The sequence below is a fragment of the Xenopus tropicalis genome, chromosome 1, assembly GCF_000004195.4.
Source record: "Xenopus tropicalis strain Nigerian chromosome 1, UCB_Xtro_10.0, whole genome shotgun sequence".
In the NCBI taxonomy this organism is placed as follows: domain Eukaryota; kingdom Metazoa; phylum Chordata; class Amphibia; order Anura; family Pipidae; genus Xenopus; species Xenopus tropicalis.
The window spans coordinates 90,570,853-90,598,082 of NC_030677.2; the positions used below are offsets into that span (position 1 = coordinate 90,570,853).

Genomic DNA, 27,230 nt, shown 5'->3' on the forward strand with positions numbered 1-27,230 from the left:
CATAAGCAATAACTTTAAGTGGGGGCTCACTGTCTCCCACCAGGCCAGGGATATGCAACTGCACTTCCAAACATCCGTCCATGTAGACAGGATTTTCTCCCACTCCATAAACAGGCACAAGACCCACAGGCTGTAAAGGGACATGGCTGAGGTACTGCTGATAGAAGGGCCGGTATATAATAGTCAATTGAGAGCCAGTGTCAAATAAAGCAGTGGCTGGAACACCATTTACTAGGAGGCTAAAGATGCACCTACGCCCTATACCAGGTAGACTCCTGGGCCAGGAAATCTTTACAAGTCTCCTCCTTTTCTTGGGGAGCTGTCCCACATTACTATGAATATCTGGCTGATTAGCTGGAAGAGGGCACTGATGAACCCGATGCCCGGTCTGTCCACAACAGTAACACTCTGATCGTGCTGAGGGGCCAACATAATTATGCACTTTATACTTGGGAGACTTGGGGGAGAAGCCCTCTTCCTTTCCCAGCTGTCCCATAGATTCTCCTTTTATTGACTTCCTGGGAGAGGAGGTAGAGCCTTCCTCAGCTTTGGCTGAATGGGAGAGGTATCTGAGTTCAGCCTCCTGTTCCTTCACCTTACTCATAAGCTCACTTAAGGCAGGGGGTGACCCATGGCGATACATTATACGCAGTTCAGTGGCCACCGGATGTCCTCCTAACATCCCATACATGAGCTGATTTCTCCTTTTTTCATTTACCTCAGCAATAGTAATTATATTCTTAGATACCAACTTCCACAAGGCATCTTCCAATCTTTTAATAAAGGCTGAAATATCCTCTCCCTCTCTCTGCTTCAAACTTTGGAACATATGAAGCCAGGTGTGAGGATTGTCACAGGTACCATATACATCCTCTAGCGCCCTTAAACAGTCTCTAACTGAAGCGTCAGGGTGGGCTTTGCAAAACATCTTTACCACTCGGCTAGCAGGGGGAAGCAGATTTTCAGTTAGCCTAATCTTTTTCTCCCTCTCTGAGCAGGGGCATTCTTCTATCATTTGGATAGCAGCTTGTTGCCATTCCTCAAACTCCTGCTCTCCCTCGGGGACAGGGGCCATCCCTGAGAAAACCTTCAGCTTTGGGTATTTAGTCTTTGCTACCACAACGGTCTGAGGACTATAGTTTGTGAGAGGGCCAGACTCTCTTATTTTCATACGCTCCACACCCTCTGATACTGCCATGGGTGTCGGTGCTTCCACTTTCACACCACCCTTCTCTGTCTCAGACCTGCATCGCTTGGAGTATACAACCGGGCAGCCATCAGGAAAGGCACCCTCTGGGAAAATAGTATAGGGCCCTGTGTTATCAAACACATCCCTCGGAGCCCTATATAATAATGTTAAACACCCCTTTTTTCGTGATGTCTTGTCAGCAAGCCGATAAGAGCCGGACAACTTGTCATAACTTTCCACATTTTTATCGACAAGGTCCAAGGGTTTGTCCCTGTGTACTCGGTCCACAGCAAATGCTTGCCGTGGATTTATTTTCTCATACACTGCCCATTCATATACTTCACGGTGCTCTATCATGGTCATGTCATCCATTTCACTTCCTATCTCAGGGTTTTTCTGCTCTGCCTCCATTGTACCTTAATTATTAGTAGACGTGGCGTGCGGAAACTAAGAACCACAGAAGTTTCCTGCCAGCGTCTTTCTCACAACACAACACCTGGTACAGGCCCCACTTTGGCCGCGCCAAATGTAAGCTTATAGTGAATTAGCCCTTTAATTACCACAAGCTACACCGTATTTTACCCAGGATGAGACTGTATCCTTCAGGGGTGAGCCCTCGCTTGGTATGGAGGCCAGGTGGATATGTGTTGTATTCCTCAATAAATGGGCGCCAGTGGTTCTTAACATTGAAACCATGAACTGTTTATTTACACAGCCACTTAGGAGTAATTACAGAATAGGCAGGCAGTAGCATTTCACAGCATAGGCAGTACTTACAAGAATATGTCACACTGACCCTTTAGCTGTAGGGCACAAGGGGTTAACTCCCAGCTTTCAGGTATATGCTTCCAGTGGAACCTGGGTGATCACTATCTAACCCTAGGTCTGTACACTGTTACCCTACTCTGGGCAGTATTACACCCGGCTTATAATGCCTCTACAATCCTGGTTGGAGCAAATGCGGCTCACTAAATAGCCCTGCCTGTCTATCACACCTAGTGTGATCTATAACAGGAACTGCCTATTCTTTCTAAAGCTACCTATTCAGAGTAGAGCTCTCCTCTTGTGGAGAGAGCTCCACAAAATGGCTTTTGGCCTCATGGCTGCTCAGCCTTTTATACCCACAGTGACACCTTATGGCCAAAGTGTGGAAATGCACAAGGGGTCATGCTATGACCCAGGAACAAGGGACTTACTTCCCATTACATTAAGGACCCTTATAGCTGTCTAGAGAACTAGGGGACCACAGAGTGGGAAAAGGCATAATTTACCAGTTCCCTACAAATGCTTTTATTGTGTTGGCTACAATAAGCAATCCCATCGCTTTCCCTTATATTCTGTACTAAACAATGCTTCTGAATGATCCTACTTCATAACGGAGAGTACAGGGCATTAACAATTTTGACAAATATTATGTTAATCACCTCCCCATTTACTGTCTTAATTTGTTGTTGTACTCAACAGCCTTTGGTACATAAGTAACGCCGATAGGCGTGCGTATGTACGTACCTACATACATACATACATACATAACATAAAAGTAAAGAAAGCAACAAAAAAAAAAGCAAAAAAAGGTAAGATGTGTACCTATATTTGGATTCATCAGCAAGTTTTGTCTTGGTATCTTTTTTGCAATGCTGCATGCTTCTTAGACAGACACCAACACTGTTGACATGGTCAGCTATGTCCTTCCAGTATTTTTCACAGCAGTAACAGATTTAGCGGCATATTTTCCATTGATTCGGTCATACAAATGGCACTAATTTCTCAATAAGAGCCTCATTTTCAAATTCAGAAAATTTCAGATTTCTCTTTGGTTGTTTGGCCTAACTCTCTGATATAGAAGTTGCTTGGTTCCTTTCTCAGGGTCGGACTGGGGGGTGAAAGGCCCACCGGGGCTCCTGACCCATGGGCCCTGCAGGTGCCCCTGCCAGCCGCGTCCCCTAATTGCCTCCCTGTCCCCCACCCCCACAGGGGCCCCCCTGACCCCCCTCACAGGGCCCCCAACCCGACGTCCTCCCCCGAGCGCGCAAAATGTAACGTGTCAGGGGAAGAGCGGTCCGGGCAGGGGGAGCGCAGGCAATGGTAGGGTCTGTGCCGCCGGGGCCCACCGGGATTTTTCCCGGTGTCCCGGCGGCCCAGTCTGACTCTGTCCTTTCTGCTTGCAGTTGTTAGTTTTGTGGACTGTGGCCTCTGCTGCTGTTTTGCACTGTGTTGTTTTGGCACCTGTGAGCCCTCATGCCTCAATCTCCTCTCAGCTCTATCATACCCCAAGCCTACCTTGGTGATCCTTCATTTTTTTCAGCTTTTTAGTACCGCCACTGCTGTCTTCAATATCACTGCTATGCCTCCGCTCCATCGCTTGCCTCACAATGGTTTTTTTTGGAAGCTCCCCAGGTGGTAATTGCGCAGGTGCACTTTGCGCATCCTCCATCTCGCGACTCACAGCGGAACTGGAGGTCATGTGGTATGCGTTGTGTAACAGTTACGTGCGTAATATCGTGCGCTAATATTGCATACTACGAAATATCGCATAAATATATTGCATGCTTTAAACTATCGCTGAAAAATCTGTCATCGCCAGATAAATAACAACAATAACATCGCTTCTTAATTCAGACAAGTGTCCTTTTAGTGAATCGATCGTTAATTCTTATAATATAAGAAGTGATAATATTTTAAACGTATGCTATAAATAACACTCATTTTTTCGGCCCCATAAAAATAAAATACAGGTTGAGAGTGTGGCCCCATTGAATTATGGTACCAATATGGTTACACCTGATACAGAAAAGGCAAATGTGCTAAAACAGTTCTTTTTTTCAGTTTATACAGTAGAAAAAACATTTATACATTTAGAAAAAAACACAATGTTTTCGAGAAACAATATCAGAAAAATCAATTACTGGCAAAAACCCATTCGTAAATCTTGAAAATATCTAGAAGCAAAAAAATCAACTTTTTCTGTGCCCCTAAGTGTGATGTAGATAGCGATATTCTGAGACAATTTACAATTGGTCGTTGTTTTTATTACTGGTGGTTTTTTAATTATTTTGCTTTTTGTTCAGCAACTCTCCAGTTTGAAATTTCAGCAGTTATCTGGTTGCTAAAGTCCAAAGTGAAGACACCTGGGTTGTGAAAAAACAAAGGACGCACTTTTTCTGACTAGGTGTACATATACTGAGGTTAAAAGACATTACGGTTGATTCACTAAAGGTCGATAAGCGGTATCGCATGCTTTTTGCTTTAAAATTGACGTGAAAAAACGTGCGATTCGCGTGCGTTAAGACGCATATCGCATGCACTAAATAACGCATGATTGCAAGGCGTTAATTTTAATGCATTGCATTAATTCTCCCATAGAAATAATACTTACGCATGATTCACAAACACATAAGAAGCGTTAGACGCACTAAATATCCCATAAGTCTATGCGAAAATTAACACCTACTTGGGGCAGGCGGTACTTATAGAAAATTGTGGTTTGCTAGCTTTTGGCAACACAACATGGACTTTGCAGTGGCATTTTTTCAAGTATGTGGCCCTAGAGTGATGCATCCTCCAGTTTTCAGGGAAATGCTCATTTGCAGAAAAGTAGTTTCATGAACGTAGTGGTTACGTGCGTTAAATTGTGCGCTAATATAGCAAGCAGCAAAATATATCTCGCCCAGCAGGAATTAACACACGCGTGAAAAATAACGCAAGAAAAATTCTCATGGCGACTTAAATAATGCAAGCAACATTGCGTCTTAATTAACGCAAGTATCCTTTATAGTGAATTGTGTGTTAAGTCGCAAAAAAGTAAGAAGCAATAAAATTTTTACCGCATGCTATAAATAGCGCTCAAAATATTGACCTTTAGTGAATCAACCCTATTGTAAGGTATTTTGAGTCAAAGTGTCAGTTTGCTCCTTTGTCACATTTTTAGAGCACACTGATACCTCCACCCACTTTAGACATTACTTTTGATGTACTGGGCCACTGGTAAAGTCCTCTAGAACAGTGCTGTCCAACTGGTGGCCCGTGGGCCGACCCCCCTCTGTGTGGCCCCCCCCACCTATCTGGCTGCTGTGACTGCTTACCTTTGTGCAAGCTTTAAATGGTATCAGTACTGAGATTAAGTGGCCCCCTGCATGGTTCACACCTCAGATTCAGACTGTAAACCCCCTGTATTGTTCAAACCTTTTAATCCCTACATTGTTCACCCTCTGAATTGTTCACACCTCATGCTTAGACTGTAAGCCCCACATTGTTCGCCTGTTCACACCTCAGACAGACTGTAGGAGCAGTATAAACACACAAATAAACCCTGCACACTATAAAAAACATATATTGAGGTGGTACTTCAATTAAAAAGTTTTTTAATCTATAGTTATTGTGCAGACTGTCGGAGCAGTTCCAGCATTGTAATACTGTATGCTGCCTGTGTGTGCCATACTCACAGGCAGCATAGGGCAGGCAGAGTATGGCACACACAGGTATGGTAGGGCAGGCAGAGTATGGCACACACAGGCAGCATAGGGCAGGCAGAGTATGGCACACACAGGCAGGGTAGGGCAGACAGAGTATGGCACACACAGGCAGCATAGGACAGGCAGAGTATGGCACACACAGGCAGCATAGGGCAGGCAGAGTATGGCAGGTTTTTGCTGTACTACCACCATTAATATGGGTAAGGTTGTGAGGACAGGTTTAACCATAGGTATATAGGCTTTAGGCCTACTAGTATATTTAAGGCCTGGAACTAGCAAGAAATTGCAGCAAATGTTTAGACATTTAATATAAGTTGTTTTGATCATTTTATGTAAGTTGTTTACAGATAAGGAATGATTAACTGCAACATGCTGAATCATATATCGTCACCCCACGCTATTAAAGGGCCCCCCCAGATGTCACATGTTGTTTTGGAAAAGTCCAGAAACTTCTGCTATCACGGATGGTCAAACGTCAGGAGAAGCTTTGCGAATGATGGACAGATAACAGAAGAATATTGGACTCTGATTGGACAAGATATGGGGACAGTGGGGGCTTCTGGAAATTCCCCACTGAAGGGTATAAAAAGGCATGATAGAATTTAAGCAACTTGGAAGTTTTATGTACAATATTTCATTTGTACATTGTTTCCCCATCAATGTAAAATTAAATCTTATCTGATTACTGAAGAACAGAATTTAGTTGGTGTTCTTGCGTTATTACCCAATTTTTGGGCCTCACAAGGTCATGTGATAACATGGGTGTGATTTCAAGTGGGTGTGGTTTAAAAAGGGGAGTGGCCAGAACTGGCTTCCATTATCGGCCCTCCACCATGTAGGCCCCCGGTACCACAGAAGTTGTACAGCACTGCTCTAGAAGACACCCATATGTACTGGTTTACCAAGCACTATCCAAAAGCATACTGTCATAGGAAATCATTGTTTTCTTTTTCAAAACACATTCATTAATAGAGTTTTAGGTGTCATTTGGAATTGAACTCTCATCAGTGAGTTGAACAGTGCCTGCACTTATCCACTGTGCTGTTCTTGGTCAACTATGCTGATTTGTATTTTGTATGTCTTAATGCTTCCCTCTTGCCTCCTCCCACCTTGTTAAGTACATGTGCCGCTAATTTGGTAAGGGCCTTTATAAGCTTGCTCGCACTCCTTGCTCAATTGTCATAGCTCCTGAGCCTGATCCAGCCTGTTTGTTGAACTCCTGAGACTCCTGCCTGATTCCCTACCTGGTTCTTGGATCCCTGCCTTTCCCCTGTTCTCCTGTCCCCATCAGGTTCCTGTCTGCTGTTGGATTCCCTGGTTTTGGCCTCCGACCTGTCTCCTGACTTTGCCTGTCTTCAGTCCTGACTCTTGTTTACTGGACTCTGCTTAGCCTACTGCTAGCCTTATTGCAGGCCTGTATTTTGGACTTTCTTATTTACTGTATATACTCGAGTATAAGCTGATCCGAATATAAGCCGAGGTACCTAATTTTACCTAAGAAAACTGTAAAAACGTATTGACTCGAGTATAGGTGGGATAAGGGTGGGAAATGCAGCAGCTACTGTGGCTATGAGTTCCTGGATTGTTATAAATGGAATTGCCACTGTGGTAATGTTGCAGTAAGTTCTGGGAAATTATACATAAAATTTACTTTTATTTACTTGCTGAGTATGTATCAATAAAATGTAATAGAGCTAAAGCTTGAGTTTTCCAGCTGATGCATAACTCAGTAACTCAGTTATGATAACTTGGTTGAGATACAGTTATTGCAGCATTTTGACAGCGTCTGGAGAAAACACAGCCAGCGGCTCCATTTGTCATTTCTGGAAATTGCTGCAGGTTCCCATAACTTCAGTATCAGGCTGGATCAAGTTATCTGCAGTTGCCTGCAGCAGCACAGGTGTAAGAGCCAGCCTGGAATTCAGTGAACTTCTTAACACTTTTTTCCCCCCCCGTGCTTGTCCTGCATGACAGAGGCACTTCAGAATGCAGTATTTTACATGGGCAGAGGGAAGTTCTTGCTAATAGAATTGGCCAGGGTTTCACCCGTACCAAATTGCTAACATACTGATGTAGAACTGCTCAGTCTGTCTATAGCAAACCAGTCACACATATGCAATAATTCAATATACATTTTAATCATTTAAATTAGCCAAACATATGAATATGCAGGAAAGGAGAGAGCACTGGCAACAACTGCAATAGGCAGACAGCTAGATGTTCCGACTGCAGGAGGCACCACACTTCACATAGGCAAACAGAGAAAAGAACCTCATTTCTAAGGTACACCCTTCATTTAGAAACGTAGAGATTACCGTGAATACAGGCTGCGCTGACATTTGGCACACACGCCGCACCCCTCCACCTCTCCTCCCCTGTGTGTGAGGTTCTTTTCTTCATGTAGAAACGTAGAGGTTACTGTGAATACAGGCTGCACTGACATTTGGCGGGAACGCGGCACGCTTCCACCTTTCCCCCCCCTGCGTGTGCTTGGGCGGTCACGTATGCGCGCGCACTTGGGGGAGGGGTGCTGCATGCACGCCGAATGTCAGCGCAGCCTGTATTCATGGTAACCTCTACTGTATTCACTCGAGTATAAGCCGACCATGAGTTTTTAAGCACATTTTTCGTGCTGAAAAACTTGGCTTATACTCAAGTATATACAGTATTTATTCTGTTCGTCATTTTTTTCATTTACTTATTAAAACTGTCTGTTGCATATCATGGCCTTAAGTTATTTCCCAGCTACTAGAGGGACTATTCTGGGTAACTCAGCTAATAAATTTTGAAGTTTCACATGGGGCTAGCCATTTTCTTCATTTCCCAGGGTGCTACAGCCAGACTTTGCGCTGATAAATGTTATGGCTAATTTTATGGCTGTGCAGAAAGTTGGAACTGCCTCTGCTAAAACACACGTAGAGACAATAATCAGTAAACAAACAGCATTATCTATATTTGTAGCGTGGCAAGTAGCTGCAAGGTCGGACTGGGCTGCCAGGGCACCGGAAAAAAACTGGTGGGCCCCAGTGGCCCAGACATGATCCCTGTCGGTGCTCCCCTGGCCGCCAGGTGTTCCTCCCCATCCTCAAGGGAGGATGTTGGGTTTAAGGGGGCACGGCAAGAGCACATTGGGGGGTGCAATCCCCTGGTTTGGCATACTTGGGATGCCTTCAGTTACATGGAGTAAAAGAAACAATAGGTTGGCTAACATCCACACCTTTAACCCTGAAAGTACTGGTATTAGTGCCCACTGTAGACTGCAAATTATTTGCATAAAGTAATTGGGAAAGTGGGTGAGTTACACTAAATGACTTACCAACCAGCTTAATAAAACATGACATAATAAATGACCCACAGGTGCTGGTCCCAAGTCCAAACCCAATAGAGTTCTAGAAGCCTGTAGACTGGTTCTGATAGTACTAATTATGAAGTGCATCTTTGACTGATGATACTAAATTGTGCAAAACTATAACTTCCATGCAGGATGCTGCCACTTTGCAGACTGATTTGACAAAATTGGAAAACTGGGCAGCAAAATAGAAAATGAGGTTCAATGTTGACAAGTGCAAAGTTATGCACTTTAGTATAAATAACAAACATGAGTTATACACTGAGTTATACACTAAGGGGCACATTTACTAAAACTAATTTTTTTTTCTGGCCTTGAAAGTCGTATAAACTTGTCATTGTATATATTCGAATTAAACTCAGTCATTGTTGTTGTATTTATAAAATGTCACATTAATGCTGAAATCATTTATATGAAAATTTCAAGTTTACATTCAAAAATCCCAAATTTTTCGAGTTTAAAGTATTGTTAAAATTTGAAAATTTTGAGTTTAAAAGTACGTTCGTTTCCATGAATCCTCTTAATTTTTCCCAAACAGAAATTGCTCTGGCAGCCATTTTAGGAGCACTGGCACTCATTCTTGGAAGACAATAATGTGTTTAAGTTTCACTTAAAACTGGGTGAAATAGAAAGCAATGATGGAATCCCATCCGAACGTCTCCTCTAAATCTCTATAGGATTCAATGGTATTCAACATATCAAACCTGCCGATTTTTTTTTTTTTTTGAGAAAAAAAGTTAAACATTAATAAACCACAAATCATGGGAGTTATTTTTGAACTCAACATTTTCAGGGAAATTTTCAGAATTTTTTTTTTTGAGAAACAATATTCGAAAAATCGAATACTGGCAAAAACCCAGTGTCATTTATTGGCTACTAAAGCAAATAAACTGCTCTCTTGCATAAAAAGGGCATTGAGAGAGATTGAAAGGTCTCTTGAGTATGCAGTGCAGTTTTGGGCTCCAGTCCTTAAGAAGGATATTAATGAGCTGGAGAGAGTACAGAAACAGGCAACAGGGATGGAAAATTTAAACCAGGGGTGGGCAAACTTTTTGGCTCAGGGGCCACAATGACTTACAGGCCAGGCCAGGCCAGTCCGGGCCAGCGTCACACCCAGGGCTGCTATCAGTAATCAAGGGGCCTCTCAGCTCCCCCCCAGCATCCTCCAGCGCCACTCCCCAGCATTCTCCCCAACATCCTCTAGCTCCCCCCCAGCATCCTCCAGCTCCACCCCCAGCATCCTACCACTCCACCCCCCCGCATCCTCCAGCTTCATTCCCCAGCATCCTCCAGCTCCATTCCCCAGCATCATCCAGCTCCCTCCCAGCATCCTCCAGCTCCACCCCCAGCATTCTCCAGCTCCATTCCCCTGCTCCCCCCAGCATCTTTCCCAGCATCCTCCCACCAGCATCCTCCATCTCCCCACCCCAGCACCCTGCGGCTCGTTCCCTGCAGCTCCCTCCATCCTCCGGCTGTTTCTGACCCCGGCTCCCCGCTGCATCCTTTTGTATAGTTTCGCCCTGTGCGTGCTGACATCACGCGCACGCACGAGGTGCAACCAATCATGGCCCGTAATTGTTTTAAGGGGGCCGGATTAAAAAGGCCAGCAGGCCGTAGTTTGCCCGCCCCTGATTTAAACTATGAGTTTAGTCTGTCAAGATTGGGGTTGTTTTCTCTGGGAAAAAAGGCACTTGCAAGGGGACATGATTACTCTCTACTGGTGAGTGTGTCAGTCAGGGAAGGATTTTACTCTCCTTGCACTTTAGGACCCTTAGGTTCCAGTTCCAATAGGCCCTTACTGTAACTAGTGCAGATTTAGGACCCAGTTAGGGATTTAGGGAATTGTTTTATAAGAAACAGAAGGTTCATTAGTCAGGTCCCTTCTCTGATCAGAGTAGGTTAGATGAGCGATGACTGAAATTTTTCACCAGGCATGAATTCGCAGCAAATTTCCACATTTCGCCATTGGATTTTTTGGTGAAACAGGCACAAAAAAAGTTTCGCAAATTTTTTGGCAAAGCTGAACAGGACAGATTCGCTAATCACTAATCTTTACTTTTCTTCAAAACAAACAAACAAACTCTTAATGGGTTACAGAAGAGCTAATAATCTGAGAGATCTCTTAATGGTCCCAAGGCCCACACAGTTGGCTCAATACTGCAACAAAATCTCAATGTTACGAATGTTTAAATTGCTTAATGTGCAGAGATATGTCATAGAGGACATTTTTTCAATCATCCCTACGCTGGTAGGATGATTGAGTACAGATGTACTAGTTCCTATGTTGTTACTTTAGCCAGGTGCCTGTGTGTTTTATCTGTGTCAGCAAATCATCTATATGCACAGGGAGAGGATAAATAACCATCACCAATACTTGAAATAGCCAACCCTTGATTTTGAAAAAGCTGACTTACCTATTGGCAAACAATTATTAATAGTATAACACCAGCTACCCCAGTTTCTTAAAGACTATGTTCCCATATTAAGGGGCGCAAGGATAGAAACTACTGAAACTTGTAACATGGTGGATATATAAACTAGATTCCATTTCACCTTGGAGCCTAAATGAACTGTTGCCTCTATCTGTGTCTATCTTGTTCTTAGACTGTGTTAACATGTACCATTGAAAACAGTTTCCATAAACCACATATGACCATAAACCACATATGCCCACGAATTGTTGGTAAATTTCAGCAATTGCCATAGCCTTTATGAAAGATTAAACTGTATATGCTTATTTTCCCTTTCGCAGTATTTCTTTTTAATATGTTTTAGTCATAATCGGGTCTTTAAGCAGGTATATTCACAGGGCCCTTTAGTGTGATATCTACTTTCCTCTATACTAGCTCTTGCTGTCCCCTTGTTCTTCTTCTGTTTATGAATTGAATCATGCACATTGTGTGTGACTCATAAAACAGAATATTATAATTCATTAATTATAATTAATATAATATAATGATTACATGGAGTTGTATGAAACAATGTTCCTTTTTTGTAAACACTAAAATTCATCATGGCCACTTAATATTACAAATGGCATTTGCTAAGTGTGTCAAAAGTATACCATATATGTCAGTGGTAGTTTATATCCAGTTACCCAAAATGTATATTCAGTGAATAGTCTAATTAATTGGCAAAGTAATGGATAACTCTATGTAGTGTGGTCTAAGCTATATGTGGGAAAAACAATGAGGAGCCTAGGAACTCAAGTGTTAGTAACACATCATTGACATGGCATTTTGATAATTTTGCAAGTAATAGTAATTGTTTACTATTGTTAATATAAGAACTGAGGTGGATATATGACTTGAAAACAATCCTCTCAAAATCTGAAATAGGAAATACAATATGGAGGCAGGTTAATTGCATGGACTACCAGCTTTGCTCCCCTGTAGTGTGATCACAGTTTCTAACATGCAGTGGAAGCTCACACACAGAATATTTGTAAAGGCTAATTGTGTTAACTACTAGCTAACTACTTTATTCCCCTAACTAACTACTTTATTCCCCTGCAGTGAATACTGTAGTGTGGTCCCAGTTGCTAACATGCAGTGAAAGCTCACACAGAGTATTGTTTTAAATTTTAAAAATACATTTTTCATGGCCATGACATGAATTTAATTCTGTTCTTTTTGGGATTCATATTTCTATGGATTTTATTTGTGGATTTTTAAATATTTGAACATATGTATTTTGATATTTAAGCATATTGTAGTATTGGATCATGTGTGCCAAATAATCATCTAGCAAAAACTGTCTGGAGTGCCCATTACAGGCCCATTCATAAGTTATGGTTTGATATCCTAACCAGTTTTCTAGAATGAAAAAAAAAAATCAGGAAACTTATTTTTTACATGCAAAATTTGTTGGTAAAACTTTTGCATATTGGAATGTTGGAAAACAGGGCTGTTCATCAGCTTTTCTCCACCAATTTTTTCCAAGCAAGTGGAGAAAAGCAGATGTGCTACCATCTGCTCCCTCTTTGAAGTGCACTGAAAGGCACAGCGTCAACATGTGAACGTGCACACAGATCAGATTTCAATGTGATTTTTGCACCATTAAAAGATGGCAAAATATTTAATAAGAAAGTTACAGACTTTTTATTAAGGAGAATGAATATCCAATATTTTCTAGTTGGGTCTAAAGTTTTTAGCAACAATATCTCTGATCATATTAGATATTTTTCTCGAAAAGGAATCTTTTAAAGGTGTAGTTTAAGAACTTAAACATTTCAAAATATAGTAGTACATAGTAGTGTATAGTAGTCTGGCATACCACAGAAATTTAATAATTCTGGTTTCATTCTGTAGTCAGTAATCTGAAATGGACAATAAATGAGTACATTGGACAAAATGGACAATAAATAAAATACACTGCAAAGAGGTGCATATGTTGTAGACAGTGATTTATGAAATTGTGTGGCATTTGTATGTTTTTGCATGGGTTTCTTGTGGGGACTCAAGTTACCTTCCACACTTCAAAAAAAAAAAACTAAATTGACACAAACCAAGGAGTCTGTTTACTAAAGTGCAATATATGGTGATGATAGGGCTGGTTTACTAAGCTGCCAACACTGCTGTCATTGCAGATTTGCTTGTGCACATATATATTATTGCATCCACACAACATAAGCTGTTTTTCAAAATTTACTAAAGACTAACACTGGAACTGATGTTGAAGAATTTCTTTTTGACAATTTCTATCACCATCCAACCACCCTGAGTGTTGCAATATGATGGGGAAAAAAACACCAGAAATTGCCATAATTTGCTTAACAATTCATTCATAAACTGCTAATAAATACAATTTCATATTAGCTATTCATTAGTAATCATTTGCAGTAATCAAAAGATTTATAGTATATTATGTAGTCTAAATAAGCACCAAAAACTTGTAACTCAACAACAAGAAATAATCTGACATAAATTGCTATGTTTGTGTAAATAATGCCACAATTTGTTGCATCACACTTCAGCATACAAGCACCATTTACTGTGGCTCAAGAAAATTTAGTGTTAATGGGTTATGACTTTTAGACAATTTTTAGAAACTTGAGTAGACAGATGCCCAAGTGTGTGAATGTGATAGGGAGTTTAGATTCTAAGCTCCAATCCACTTGTGATTACCCAAATTTAAAAGCCTGGAGGCAGCTAAATCTAATGATACGGAATCATTTCAACTGTGTTGATTTACTCATGCATCACAATTTACAAAACATTTCAGACTTTTTAGTGTATAATAAATGAATTATCAACATTCATTAAAATGTATACATACTGTAAGGAACACATTCATACTGAACTTCAAGATATTTATATGTCCCAGGACATGGATCAGGAAACACATCAGGACCAGCTACAACGGCACACTGTGTACGGTTATTGCATCTGAAATAAAAAAATGCTTGTTCAGTGGAATGTTAACACAAGCAAAACACAAGCAACTGCACAATTAATATATACACACATGCAATGTATATTAAAAACTACTTTTTTTTTTTTTTTTTTGCTTTAAAATTGGGGGTGCCTAACATTTTGGCACCCCCAGTTATTTTACCTTTCCTTCTATTTTTAATAGGATGTCCATCATAAGATTATACATAAATAAAAAAAATGTTTATTTAAAAAACATTTGAAAATGTACTTGAAAAAACTACCAGCACTCAAAGCACTCATAATTATTTCCTTTTTTCTCTGTAAGACAGTACCTTGTACTTGATCTCAAGTTATGCTGGAGATAAACAACCCTATTGGGTTTATTTAATGTTTACTTACTTTCAATGGGAAGTTAACGATTTTTGTTGGTTTGTTACATACTTTCAAGGGGAAGTTTAACAAATATTTTTTTTCGGTTTGCTCAAGTGGAAGTTAAACCTAAGAGTGGTTTGCTACACGCTTTCAAAGGGAAATTAAAAGAGGTTTGCTAAACACAAGGGGAAGTTACACCCATCATTGTTTTCTATTTCACACACTTTACTTTCAAGGGGAAAGTAAGTATATTTTTCAAACACACATTTCAAGGGAAAACTAAGCACATTTTTCACACACACAATTTCAAGGAGAAGTTAAACACATTTCCACAAAGAAAGATGATGCAATGTGTGAAATCTGACTGCCCATGTTCCCTTCAATCAAAGACACCTTACTGACTTAAAATATTAAGTGAATACTTCCAACATCCAATGAGATGTATTGATGACACATACATTAAACATTCAACAAGATATATTGATGACAAAGGTGTAATGTTTTTTAAAAAAAAATATATATTTTGAACATTACCACAAAAAATTTAATTATTTAACGTAGCCCTAGGGGTCATCAGAAACCCGGTCTGAACATTCTTTTCGGCCTGTAACAGCCCCTTTTGACCCCCTAAGAACCAAGCCTTAGAAAGGGTTGCTTGTTTGCCACCAAGCACTTGTTGCATGACACTTGATGCGCCCCTACAGGGAGACATTATAAACATTATGATAGAAAAATAAAAGACATGACATAAACAATATGTAACATTTATAACTGTCAGGAACGCCACCACAGATGTACGTGACCAGGCGGGCGGCTGTAAGGGTTAACACATCAACTACACAGTTTTTCGCTAACTCATGCAATCAAACCCCAAACAGCCCCAACCCGCCTAAACTTAACAAACTGCCACCACTGCGTTTAAAGGCCACAAGCACCCAAGTCTAAAGGTTCTATTGCACACTGACACTTCACAGAGGCAAATCACCCCAGACTTCCTAGCTAAGCACTCTCGCAGACAATGCAAGTTAGTCTACAGACAACACACAACTTTCCCGCAAGCAAACAAAGGGTTAAGCAGACACACTCTCCTTATAAGGGGTTAAAACACATTTACATACACACTCCTCTTAAGGCATAAAGGTTCATTAGAGCACAAAGAAAAACTTATTAAATTTTATATTTAATAATCCAAAGTGGACAGTGCATATATTATATAAAAACAGTGAGTGTTACAAAAGGACATACAAGTTACAAAACAGTTAAAAAATAAAAAGGGATAAAAATGCAGAAACCTACATACATCACCAATAGAATGATCCTATGTAATTTCTGTTTCAGGGGGGGCGGAGAAATAGCAACATATACCTCCCGAGCAGCTCGGTCCCCAAAAGGTATATATGATCCCAGTTGTCTGGGCCATTGATATGCAGTTCACAAGGTTCACACCCCCCATCCAATGAGAAAGGTGAGGGCGGGTCCCTATTTGGTAACTGGCTGTTCTGTTGACATTTTTATTTTCCAGCTATCCTTAAATACTTTTGGGTAAACAACTAAATTATGGAACCATGAGCATTATGTGGGAAATGGAATTCTCTTTTCATAGACACCAAACACACCAGGCCTAACGCATATTATTCTGGTTTTATCAGAATATTGGATAATCCCGCGAGGGATCATCATAACAGGGGAGTGTTTGGAGTCTGTGGGGAGCTCTAGCTACAAGCTAATGACTGGGCGCCATGATTTTTATCTTTAGTAAAAGATATTTATTCTATGGGCCTAAAGAAATATTAGCTAAGAATCTGCCCTGAGACAGACCCCCCACTGTAGCTCAGGTATGATAATTTAGTTACTTTGTTGATTCATTTGCCCTGTCTGCCTCTTCACACCTCCCTTGCCAGACGGTCTGCCTTCAGTATCTTTTAGGGGGTATTTGTGAATTAACCCCTACTGTGAAGGGTTTCCCTCAAACGTGGATTCTAAACAGACTTCTAAATTGAAAACTTAACCCTTTCTATGGACTTTTTTGGACCTGACTGGTCCAGCATGACAATAACCTTTGTAAAGATTGGGTGCCCTGTTTAAAAACAATCATAGATACATGATGTAAGTGCTGGGCTGCTGCCTTAGGCCCTGGAGGGTCAGCCATTAGTAAAGTGCATAATAGTACAACATTCAGTTGCCTTTTAAGGGTTTTGACTTGCATTTTGGAAAGAAAAGTAGAAAGAGGTGCACTGGAGGCTGCCCAGTAATACACTATACCAGAAGGAGGAGGCATTTACTCAGCTGCGCATGTGTTCAATGGTGGGCTGCTGCCTTAGGCCCTGGAGGGCCAGCCATTAGTAAAATACATAGTAGTACAGCATTCAGTTGCCCTTTAAGTCTTTTGAGGTGCATTGGAGGCTGCCCAGTGGTACAATATATCAGAAGTTGTTGTTGGCATATAAAGCATACTTTAGATAAACTGCATAGTTATGACATACGGATGCCCTTAAAAGAATATAGTTGTTTCCTCTGCACATTAGATTGTAAAGCAGATAATAAGGAGTTGAAAAAGTTTAGTCAGTCATACAACAATGAAGGAGAAGGAGGCATGTATATCAGTATCACACAAATGTGCTTTTACGCACAACTTGCCCTTAAAGTGCCCTTAATAGAAGAGCTATAACTTTGTTAAGCAAATGGAAAAGTGTGTTTGATTACAATATGAATGTTACCAGTGCAGGAAGAATGTTGTTTGTTTACACTAAGGATGTTAGAATTGCTTCTCTGGTGCATGTTTAAGTAGGCCAACACACAGGCATAGCCGAGTTTGTAACTCGGATAAAGCACAATAAATATGTTAGAGTAAATGCATATTAAAAGTCATTCCTAGATGTTATTGGGGAGGGTACCGCAAGATGTTATTGTGGCGGCGCTCAGCTAGGAGAATTCTGCTTTGGTTTGGATTTTGTAAACAATGGGGCTTGTTGTTTGGTACTCATTCCCATTAGATCATGTAGCGAATAATGTGAATCCTGAAGAGATGCATTCAGAAAGTTTGTGGCCAGAAAGCAATTAGAAGAAGAGTTCTGGCCACTAGAGCTGGAAAGAAACAACAGGGACACAGATAGGACACCTACTTGCACTTTTTAGCATGCGCACAGTAAGGGTCGGACCCCCTTCCTTGGCCCTTTCCACACCTCCTTGCCCTAGGCTGTTGGGCAGGACTTGGGGGTGGTGGTTGAGGTGCAAAAGAGGGCTCAGGCAGTGATCCTTCAGCAGACCCAGCTGAGGCAGGCGCATGCAGTGCATGCCCTAGGACTGCCAGCAGAGCATTTGTGTGCCGGTCCTCACTTGCCAGCCATTTCTAATGCTGGCGGTCTCTCTCCAGCCTACCTTCACACAGTTCCTCCCTCAATAAAGGCGCATGTAAATAGTGCAAGGAGATGAAATAATTTAGAGCAGAACAGATCATGGATGAACATAGCTTTGTTAGTTAAGGAACGGACATTAAGAAGGGAACAGGAAAACAGAAGGCAGGAAGAAGGAAGAGTGGGAACCTGAGTAAGGAACGAAAGGCTTTAAGCATCGAGGCAGAAGGACAAGGATGAATATAAGTAGGTATGGAGCAGGGCCCGAGGTTTGGAGAGACATCCCCTGCAGCCAGCAATAGTAGGAAAAAGAGTGAGAAGATGTGAGCAGAGGATTTAAAATGAGTGAGCCTCTGCATACGGACAGTAACTGGGGGACAAATATGTTGCAAGTAGTTATAAAGCGTGAAAGAGCTGGAGTATGTAGATGGGACAGGGAGGAGGATATGATGACTAATGTGCAAAGCTTGTTGGGTAAATTAGGGGAGCTGCAGGCTATTGCATGTATTAAAAAATATGATTTAATTGGCATCACGGAGACCTGGTGGGATGAAAAATGCGACTGGGCCATGAATTTAAATGGTTACACACAGCGGCTCTTCTTTCTGTGGCGCCTGAGGAGGTTCGGCATGGACTCCAGAATACTCACAAACTTCTATCGATGCACCATTGAGAGTATTCTGTCTGGCTGTATCACCACCTGGTATGGCAGCTGTAATGCTTTGGACCGCAAAGCTCTGCAGAGGGTGGTGAGATCAGCACAGCGCATCACCAGAACTGAACTGCCGGCCATGCAGGACCTCTACAGACAGCGCTGTAGGAGGAAGATGCAGCGGATCCTCTCTGACTCCAGCCACCCCAGCAACAGTCTTTTCTCGCTCCTACCATCAGGCAGGCGGTACAGGAGCATCCAGACCCGCACCAGCAGATACAGAGGCAGTTTCTACCCACAAGCCATCAGGCTTCTGAACTGCTGACATTCTGCACAAACCAACACACACTCCTCATAACTAATGGACTCTTCACAGTGTCACTTTAAGCAAAGTCACTTTAAATCCTCACTGCACAATTTCAAATATTTCATTGCATTTTTTTTTATTGTAAATACTTGTACCTTTATTGTACACTTTTATTATATTTAATATTTGTATTTTTTTTTTTTTGTCTATGTAAAGTTGGGAGGAACACGGGTCAAAAAATTTCATTACAGTAATGATGCTTCATTGTTATTTGTATATGACAATAAACTTGAAACTTTTTGTAACACTTTTTGGGAGGGACAGAGAGATTAAAAAGGGTGGAGTGGTTTGTCTTTATGTAAAGTCAGATTTAAAGCCATGTAGTAAAGACATTACCAATAAAAATGTTTAATCTCTTTGGGTAGAAATTTCAGTAGGGCTGAAGGTTACAAAGAAAATGATCATTGGTGTATGCTATAAACCACCCTGTATAGGTGAGGGATGAGGCCCAGCTACTGTTGCAAATGGAGGAGGCTTCACAACTGGGTCAAGTTGCTATTATGGTGGACTTTAATTATCCGGACATTGACTGGAGTAATGGGGTGGCTAAGTCAGACAAAGCTAGTAGGTTTGTAAATATGCTAAATGACAACTTTTTATTTCAGGCGGTTCAAGAACCTACTAGAAATTACTCTATTTTGGACCTGATAATATCTAATAATAATGAACTCCTCTCTAACATTTGTGTGGGTGAGCATTTGGGACACAGTGATCAATACAGAGATAATGCTGCAGAGACAGCTCTATAAGGGATTAACTAAAATGCTCGATTTTAGACGTGCAGACTTTGCCAGTATAAGGGAATCTCTGCATGTGTCAACTGGAAAAGGCTTTTCATAGGGTTAGACACAGAAGGAAAATGGAACATCTTTAAAACATTGCTTTGCAAGTATACTAATCAGTATATTCCCCTTGTAAGCAAGGAGAGGCATTGAAGATCAAAACCTTTATGGCTGAATAAAAGTGTTAGAGTCGAGGTTGGTAAGAAAAAACATGCTTTTAAAGCATTCAATTTAGCTGGGACAGCAGAAACTTTCATCAGGTGCAAGGAAGCAAATAAAGCATGCAAAAAAGCTATCAGGCAAGCTAAAATAGAGATGGAAATGGATATTGCAGCTAGGAGTAAAAAAAATCCAAAATTATTTTGTAATTATGTGAATAGTAAAAAAAGGAAGCATGAAGGGGTGGAAACCATATTATCACGGGGGGGTCAGTTTGACCAACCTCGATGCTGGAATGGCAGTTGATGTAATCTACTTGAACTTTGCTAAAGCGTTTGATACAGTACCTCACAGAAGGTTAATGATCAAATTGAGGAATATTGGCCTAGAACATAATATTTGTAATTGGAGAGAACTAGCTGAAGGATAGATTACGAAGAGTGGTGGTAAATGGAACATTTTCTAATTGGACCAATGTTGTTAGTGGAATAACGCAGGGGTCAGTCCTTGGTTGTTTGCTTTTTACCTTGTTTATTAACGACCTGGATGTGGGCATAGAGAGTACTGTTTCTATTTTTGCTGACGACACTAAATTGTGCTAAACTATAAGTTCCGTACAGGATGCTGCCACTTTGCACAGTGATTTGACAAAATTGTAAAACTGTGCAGCAAACTGGAAAATGAGGTTCAATGTGGACAAGTGCAAAGTTATGCACTTGGTAGAAGTTATATAAATGTGAGCTATCTACTAAATGATAGTTTGTTGGGGGTATCCTTAATGAAGAAGGTTCTAGGAGTTTTTGTAGATAACAAGTTGTCTAATTGCTGGCAATGTCATTCGGTTGCTACTAAAGTAAATAAAGTGCTGTCTTGTATATAAAAGGGCATTGACTCAAGGGAAAATATAATTTTGCCTCTTTATAGGTCCCTGGTAAGGCCTCACCTTGAGTATGCAGTGCAGTTTTGGTCTCCAGTCCTTAAGAAGGATATTAATGAGCTGGAGAGAGTGCAGAGACTTGCAACTAAACTGGTAAAGGGGATGGAAGATATAAGCTATGAGGTTAGACTGTCAAGGATGGGGTTGTTTTCTGTGGAAAAGAGGTGCTTGCAAGGGGACATGATTACTCAGTACAAATACATTAGAGGAGATTATAGGCAGTTAGGGGGTGTTCTTTTTTCCCATAAAAACAATCAACATACCAAAGGCCACCCCTTTAGATTAGAGGAACAGAGTTTCCATTTGAAGCAGCATAGGTGGTTTTACACAGTGAGGGCAGTGAGGATGTGGAATGCGCTTCCTAGTGATGTTGTAATGGCAGATTCTGTTAATGCCTTTAAGAGGGGCCTGGATGAGTTCTTGAACAAGCATAGTATCCAAGGCTATTGTGATACTAATATCTACAGTTAGTAATAACGGTTGTATATATAGTTTATGTATGCGATAGTATAGGTTGGTAAGTATTGGTGCTGGGTTTACTTGGAAGGGTTGAACTTGATGGACTCTGGTCTTTTTTCAACCCTATGTAACTACGTAACTGCTACATTACTTATAATTCCCTCCCCTAAGTCGTTAATGACCAAGTTAAACAAAAGTGAACCCAGTACAGAACCCTAAGGGACCCCACTGAGAACCTTACTCCAAGTAGGGAATGTACCATTAACAACCACCCTCCGTACCCAATCCTGTAGCCAGGTTCCTCTTTGCCTTTTGGATTGCTGTTTTACAACACTTGTTATAGTGTTTATATACATTAAATTAAGCTTCTGTGCCCTCTGACTTATAATTATGTTGGTTTAAAAAAAACAACATACTGTTCTTTTTTTATCGCATCGTTTTTATTCTTGCCTGAAAAAAATTTTTTATTGCCATTGCGGATAGTGTATTCGCTAACCGCACTGCGCAATACCTTTTGTGTATTATTTTGGTGTTTCTACTACATTTTCTGTGATTTTGGTGCATTTTTGGGTATTTTGTTGCATTTTTAGCCATTTTACTGCATTTTCAGTTATGTATAGTTGTTGTTCGCTTGACTTTGTCTGTAAAACTTATTTGCCCAAGCCAAAATACTCAAACTGTTATTCTGACCGCAGATATTATTAGGCAAAAAAAAAAAAATGATTTTAGTGATTTTTTTTTATTTTTATCAATTATATTGCATTTCACATTGTTTTTTTATTACTTGTCTTTGCACATGGATATTTTGTCTGCTGTATTTCAATTTGGCATCCTGTGTATCCCACATAGTTTTGTAAATCTATGCATATTGGGCATCAAACTGTTTAGTAGACCCCTGGCGTTCATACTTAGAGTGTTTTATGTTGGTATGTTACTAAACGTGGGGTACATAATGGGGCAACATGCAAGCTTTGTGACAATTTTCAGAAATGCCATAAAAACCGTTCTATTTAGCATAGTTTTGTAGTTTGGTAGTTTGCAGTAGAAAGTTGTATTTGCCCATTTTTGTTTTCTCAGAATGTGTACTTTCGGAAAATGTATGGTTTTCTAGGGTCTTTGTACTGTTAGGGGGTCTTATGCCACATAATACACATACTGGGTGAAAAAACTGCATGAACCGGAGTGTCTTATGTGAAAATTCATATGCACTGTTTTTATTTGGGTGCCCCTGTACGGCACCCAGTTTGGCCAATATATGCATATAGGGCATCAAACTGTTCAGTAGACCCCTGGCGTTCATATTTAGTACGTTTCATGTTGATATGTTACAAAATGTGGGGGTACATAATGAGGTAAAATGCAAGCTTTGTGACAATTTTCAGAAATGCCATAAAAACTGTTCTGTTTAGCATAGCTTTGTAGTTTGGTAGTTTGCTGTAGAAAGTTTTAATTGCCCATTTTTGTTTTGTCAGAATGTGTACTTTCGGAAAATGTATGGTTTTCTAGGGTCTCGGTACTGTTAGGGGGTCTTATGGCACATAATGCACATGCCGGTAGCTTATATTGCAGCGTATACACTTTGTATGCACTAACTTCCTTTTGGGGTCTCTAAATGCCAGATACATTAGTGATCATAAGTGATACTGAAAGTGGAAGATTTAATGTGATTTTCAGGTATTTCACCAAAACTGGCCATTTTGGGAAAGCACTGCGACTCTGTAGTTTGGAGCAGAAAGACATGGGTACCAATTTTGAATTCGTCCGAATGTGTACTTTCCAAAAATATATGGTTTTGGGGGGTCAATGTATTTTTTTGTGTTTTTATCCCACAGAAAATGCAGTAAACGTGTTGAATTTTCAGTAGCTAAAGAGACCTCTGGGGCAATTTCTATGCACTAACTTACTTATGGGGTCTCTAAATGCCAGATACATTGGTGATCCTATGCACAATGGGCATCAAACTGTTCAGCGGACCCTTGGCTTTCATATTTAGGGTGTGTTCTTTTGGTACCTAATGTTATGTGGGAGATAAGGTGCTTGAAAGTGGAAGATTTGATGTGATTTTTAGGTATTTCATCAAAACTGGCAATTTTGGGAAAGCATTGCGACTCTGTAGTTTGGAGTAGAAAGACATGGGTACCAATTTTGAATTCGTCCGAATGTGTACTTTCCAAAAATATATGGTTTTGGGGGGTCAATGTATTTTTTTGTGTTTTTATCCCACTAAAAATGCAGTAAACGTGTTGAATTTTCAGTAGCTAATATATTATTCAAATTGAAGGCGGGTAGTTGCTCGCCAAGTCAATCACACATCCTTAAAAAAGGAGATGATTAATTGAATGTATTAAAACTGTCACTCAAATTAAAGTCCACTTAAATATGGAGTGTGAGGGTTGTGGGAACAGAAACCAAGTCTGGGGATACTGAGCAGAGTACTTCATTTATTGCCCACTGGTCGACAAACTCGGTTAGCCGACCAGCAGACACCGCCTGGGTGTACTCCACTCTGATGCGGGAACGCACCAGCACCCGAAACATTACCTCTGCCGACAGAGGGTTGCCACCTTCTAAATGCTGCTTCCTGGATTTATAGATGGCTAGTTTGGCCAAAGCCAGGAGCAAAATTGGAGAGAAGGTCTTTTCCTCGATTGTCCCGGGACACTGGGTGTCCAAAAATAAAAACATGAGGGGAAAAGTGTAACCAGAACTGCAGGTGGAGTTTCCTCAAAAGAGCTAAAAGAGGTTGCAGTTTGGCACATGAAAAGTAAATATGAAACAGGGACTCCCCTTTGCCACAGAATGTACAAGCAGCCGGGGATTCTGTAAAATGAGCCAAGTACTCTCCTGTGCTCAGTGCACCATGGAGCACTCTCCAACTCAGGTCTCCAGTGGGTCTGGGCACCAAGCTGGAATAAAGGGCTCACCACTGGGGTCTCTCACCCTCTTTGAGCACCCGCCTCCAGATGGTATCATAGCGGGAGATGAGGGCAAGGAAGTGTACAGTGTGAAGCATGAGAGAGTACAGTAGTTTTCTTGGCATGTCACAAAAGCGTGTCAAGGTAAAATTCTCCAACTGGCTCAGGTTGGGAGAAGGAGCAGCCTGAGGCGATTGACGGATCCTAGGTGCTATTTTTATGGCTGGAGGTGGGGCATTCCAAGGGGAATCTGGCTCTCCAGCATGTAAAACCTCATTAATAAAGGTGTGAGAGCCAGAGGAGATGGTGTCCTTGATCTCCTTGATTAAACGGTTTGGAACTCTGGTGGTGCGCAATTCCATGCGCTGCATAACTTCCTGAGTTTGCACCCAATCTATTCTCTCAAAATCCAGGAGATCCCCAACTCTAGTTAACTGAGCCCGGCAAAGGCGGCGGCGGATGCTGGGGGATTCTAACATCCTAGTCTTTAAAGACGGATTGTAAAGTAAGGGCTCAGTTAGAATGTCCTCCCCTTGAATAACTCCTTCCCTTAACACGGAGACCATGCTCCAGGTTTTAAGAGTCTCTTGGTAGTATGCCGGTAATGGTGAGAGGTTTTTTTAAGAACCCTTCAGGTTCGATGACAAATAATTTTCGGTCATACCCCATGTTGCATACCTTGCGATAAAAGCTGGATGCCAGAGTACACCACTGTGGAGCAGGGTCTGCATAAAGGTATCTCTGTATCTGTTGGAGACGGAAAGTGTGCACTTGGGAGCGTATGCACACAACTCCCTGCCCACCCTCTCTCAAGGGAAGGCTTGAAACACCTGCAGATACCCAGTGCTTTCCCAACCAGAGAAAGTCCAGTAACCTTCTTTGGATCTTAGCAATGAATTCTTGAGTTGGGCTAAGGCACACCAGCCGGTACCAGAGTTGAGAGGCCACAAGCTGGTTGATCACCAATGCCCTCCCCCTCAAAGAAAGCACTTTAGCAAGACCCTTCCACTTTCCAAGACGGATGATGACACACTCCTCTAGTTCACTGAAATTCAGTGAGACAGGGCACTCCTCAGCTGACAGGTAGACTCCTAGATATTTGATGACCTTGGTCTCCCATGGGATGTCTTGAAAAATAGGAGGCAGATTGTCTACTTCTAAAGGACCTTCCAGAAGGCCTGAACTTTTGGACCAGTTGATCCGAGCAGATGAGGCAGCAGCGTAGATCTCTTGGCACTCTTGTGCCCGCTTAAGATCAGAAAGGTCTTGGGCCACAAGGATTACATCATCTGCATAGGCTGAGAGAACAACTTTCATATCTGGTTCTTTGAGCACCGTTAGTCTTTTCCTTAGGAGACACAGGAAGGGTTCAATGGCCAGTGCATACAGTTGTCCTGACAAGGGGCATCCTTGCCGAACTCCTCGCCCAAAGGTCAGAGGTGCAGTTAGAGACCAATTGATTTTTACCAGACACTCTGCAGAGGTGTACAGCGTTTTCAGGTAGCCTACAAAATGTGGACCAAAGCCATAGGCTTGCAGAGTACCTAAGAAGTATTGATGATCCACCCTGTCAAATGCCTTCTCTTGATCTAGGGAGAGAAAGGCAAGGGATAGACCAGCCCTCCAAGCAAAATGCAGCAAATCTAGGACCAGAAAAACATTATCAAAAATTGTCCGGCCAGGGACTGTGTAGGACTGGTCTGGATGAATCACCTCTGCCAGAACAGACTTGAGTCTGAGTGAGATCGCTTTGGCTACAATCTTATAGTCTGTGCTGAGCAAGGAGACGCCAGTTCTTAATAAAATGGAGTTCCCCCTTCTTAGGTAGCAGTGACAACACTGCCCGACAGCATGAAAAGGCCATCTCACCTGTCTCAAGGGCTTCAGTTAGGACCCTTTGGAAATCAGGTCCCAGAGTATCCCAGAAAAACTGAAAGAACTCTACGGTTAGTCCATCTAGCCGGAGATTTATTGTGGGGCATTAAACTGAGTGCTTGAGAGAGCTCATCTAGAGTGATAGGTTTCTCCAATCTCTCTCTTCTCCTCTCGCTGACTACTGGAAGCCCTTCCCATAGTTCCTTGCAGGCATCTGGAGAGATAGGATCCGGAGAAAAAAGGTTTTGATAGAAGGACCGAGCTCTGTCCTGGATAGTCTCTGGGTCCTCAAGGGGGGTGCCATCTTCATCAAGGAGGCATGTGATTTGTTTTCGGTTCCCCTTCTTCTTCTCCAGAGCATAGAAGAAGCGTGAGCCACGATCTAAGTCACAGAGTAACTGCATGCGGCTTCGTACATAGGCACCACGAGCCTGACGCTGTTCTATGTTACGCAGAGTCTCCTTCTTTTCTAGGTATTCCCGCTGCAGGTTTTGGTCTTCACATCCCAACAGCTTTTGCTCAATATCAAGCACCTCCTCATTCAATGCCTCAATCTCTGCATTGCGCTGCCTGTTCACACTCTTGGTATACTCTTGACACAAGAGTTTTAGGTGAACCTTGCCTACGTCCCACCACCACCCAAAGTGGCAAATTCATCCTGAAAACCCCTCCAGTCCATCCATATTTCTCGGACCTACTTTGCAAACCCCTCATCCTCCAATAAACTGTTATTAAAGTGCCAATAAGCAGCTTTGGCCAGTGATGGTGCATCTGCCACTATCACAGAGGCACAGTTGTGGTCTATAAATGGAGCCAACCTAATGGTACTGCACCTGGCTCGTGACATGAGATGGCCCGATATATATATCCTATCAATCCGGGACTGAGAAACATGACCATTTCTCACCCTGACATAGGTGAAGGTATTTGTGTCTGGGTGCTGCTCTCTCCAGATGTCAACCAAGGAGAAGCGG

The 27,230-nt window shown here is 41.6% G+C and overlaps 1 protein-coding gene across 6 annotated transcripts in view; it reads right to left on the reverse strand.

Moving 5' to 3' along the window:
- The window catches only part of adgrl3 (adhesion G protein-coupled receptor L3), a 1,193,186-nt gene that overhangs the window by 856,190 nt on the left and 309,766 nt on the right, over positions 1–27,230 (reverse strand). For all 6 annotated transcript variants that reach the window (XM_031903606.1, XM_031903589.1, XM_031903595.1 and 3 more), the window contains one exon: positions 14,288–14,397. In XM_031903606.1, coding sequence (XP_031759466.1) covers positions 14,288–14,397 — 110 coding nt within the window. The remainder of the gene's footprint in view (positions 1–14,287; positions 14,398–27,230) is intronic.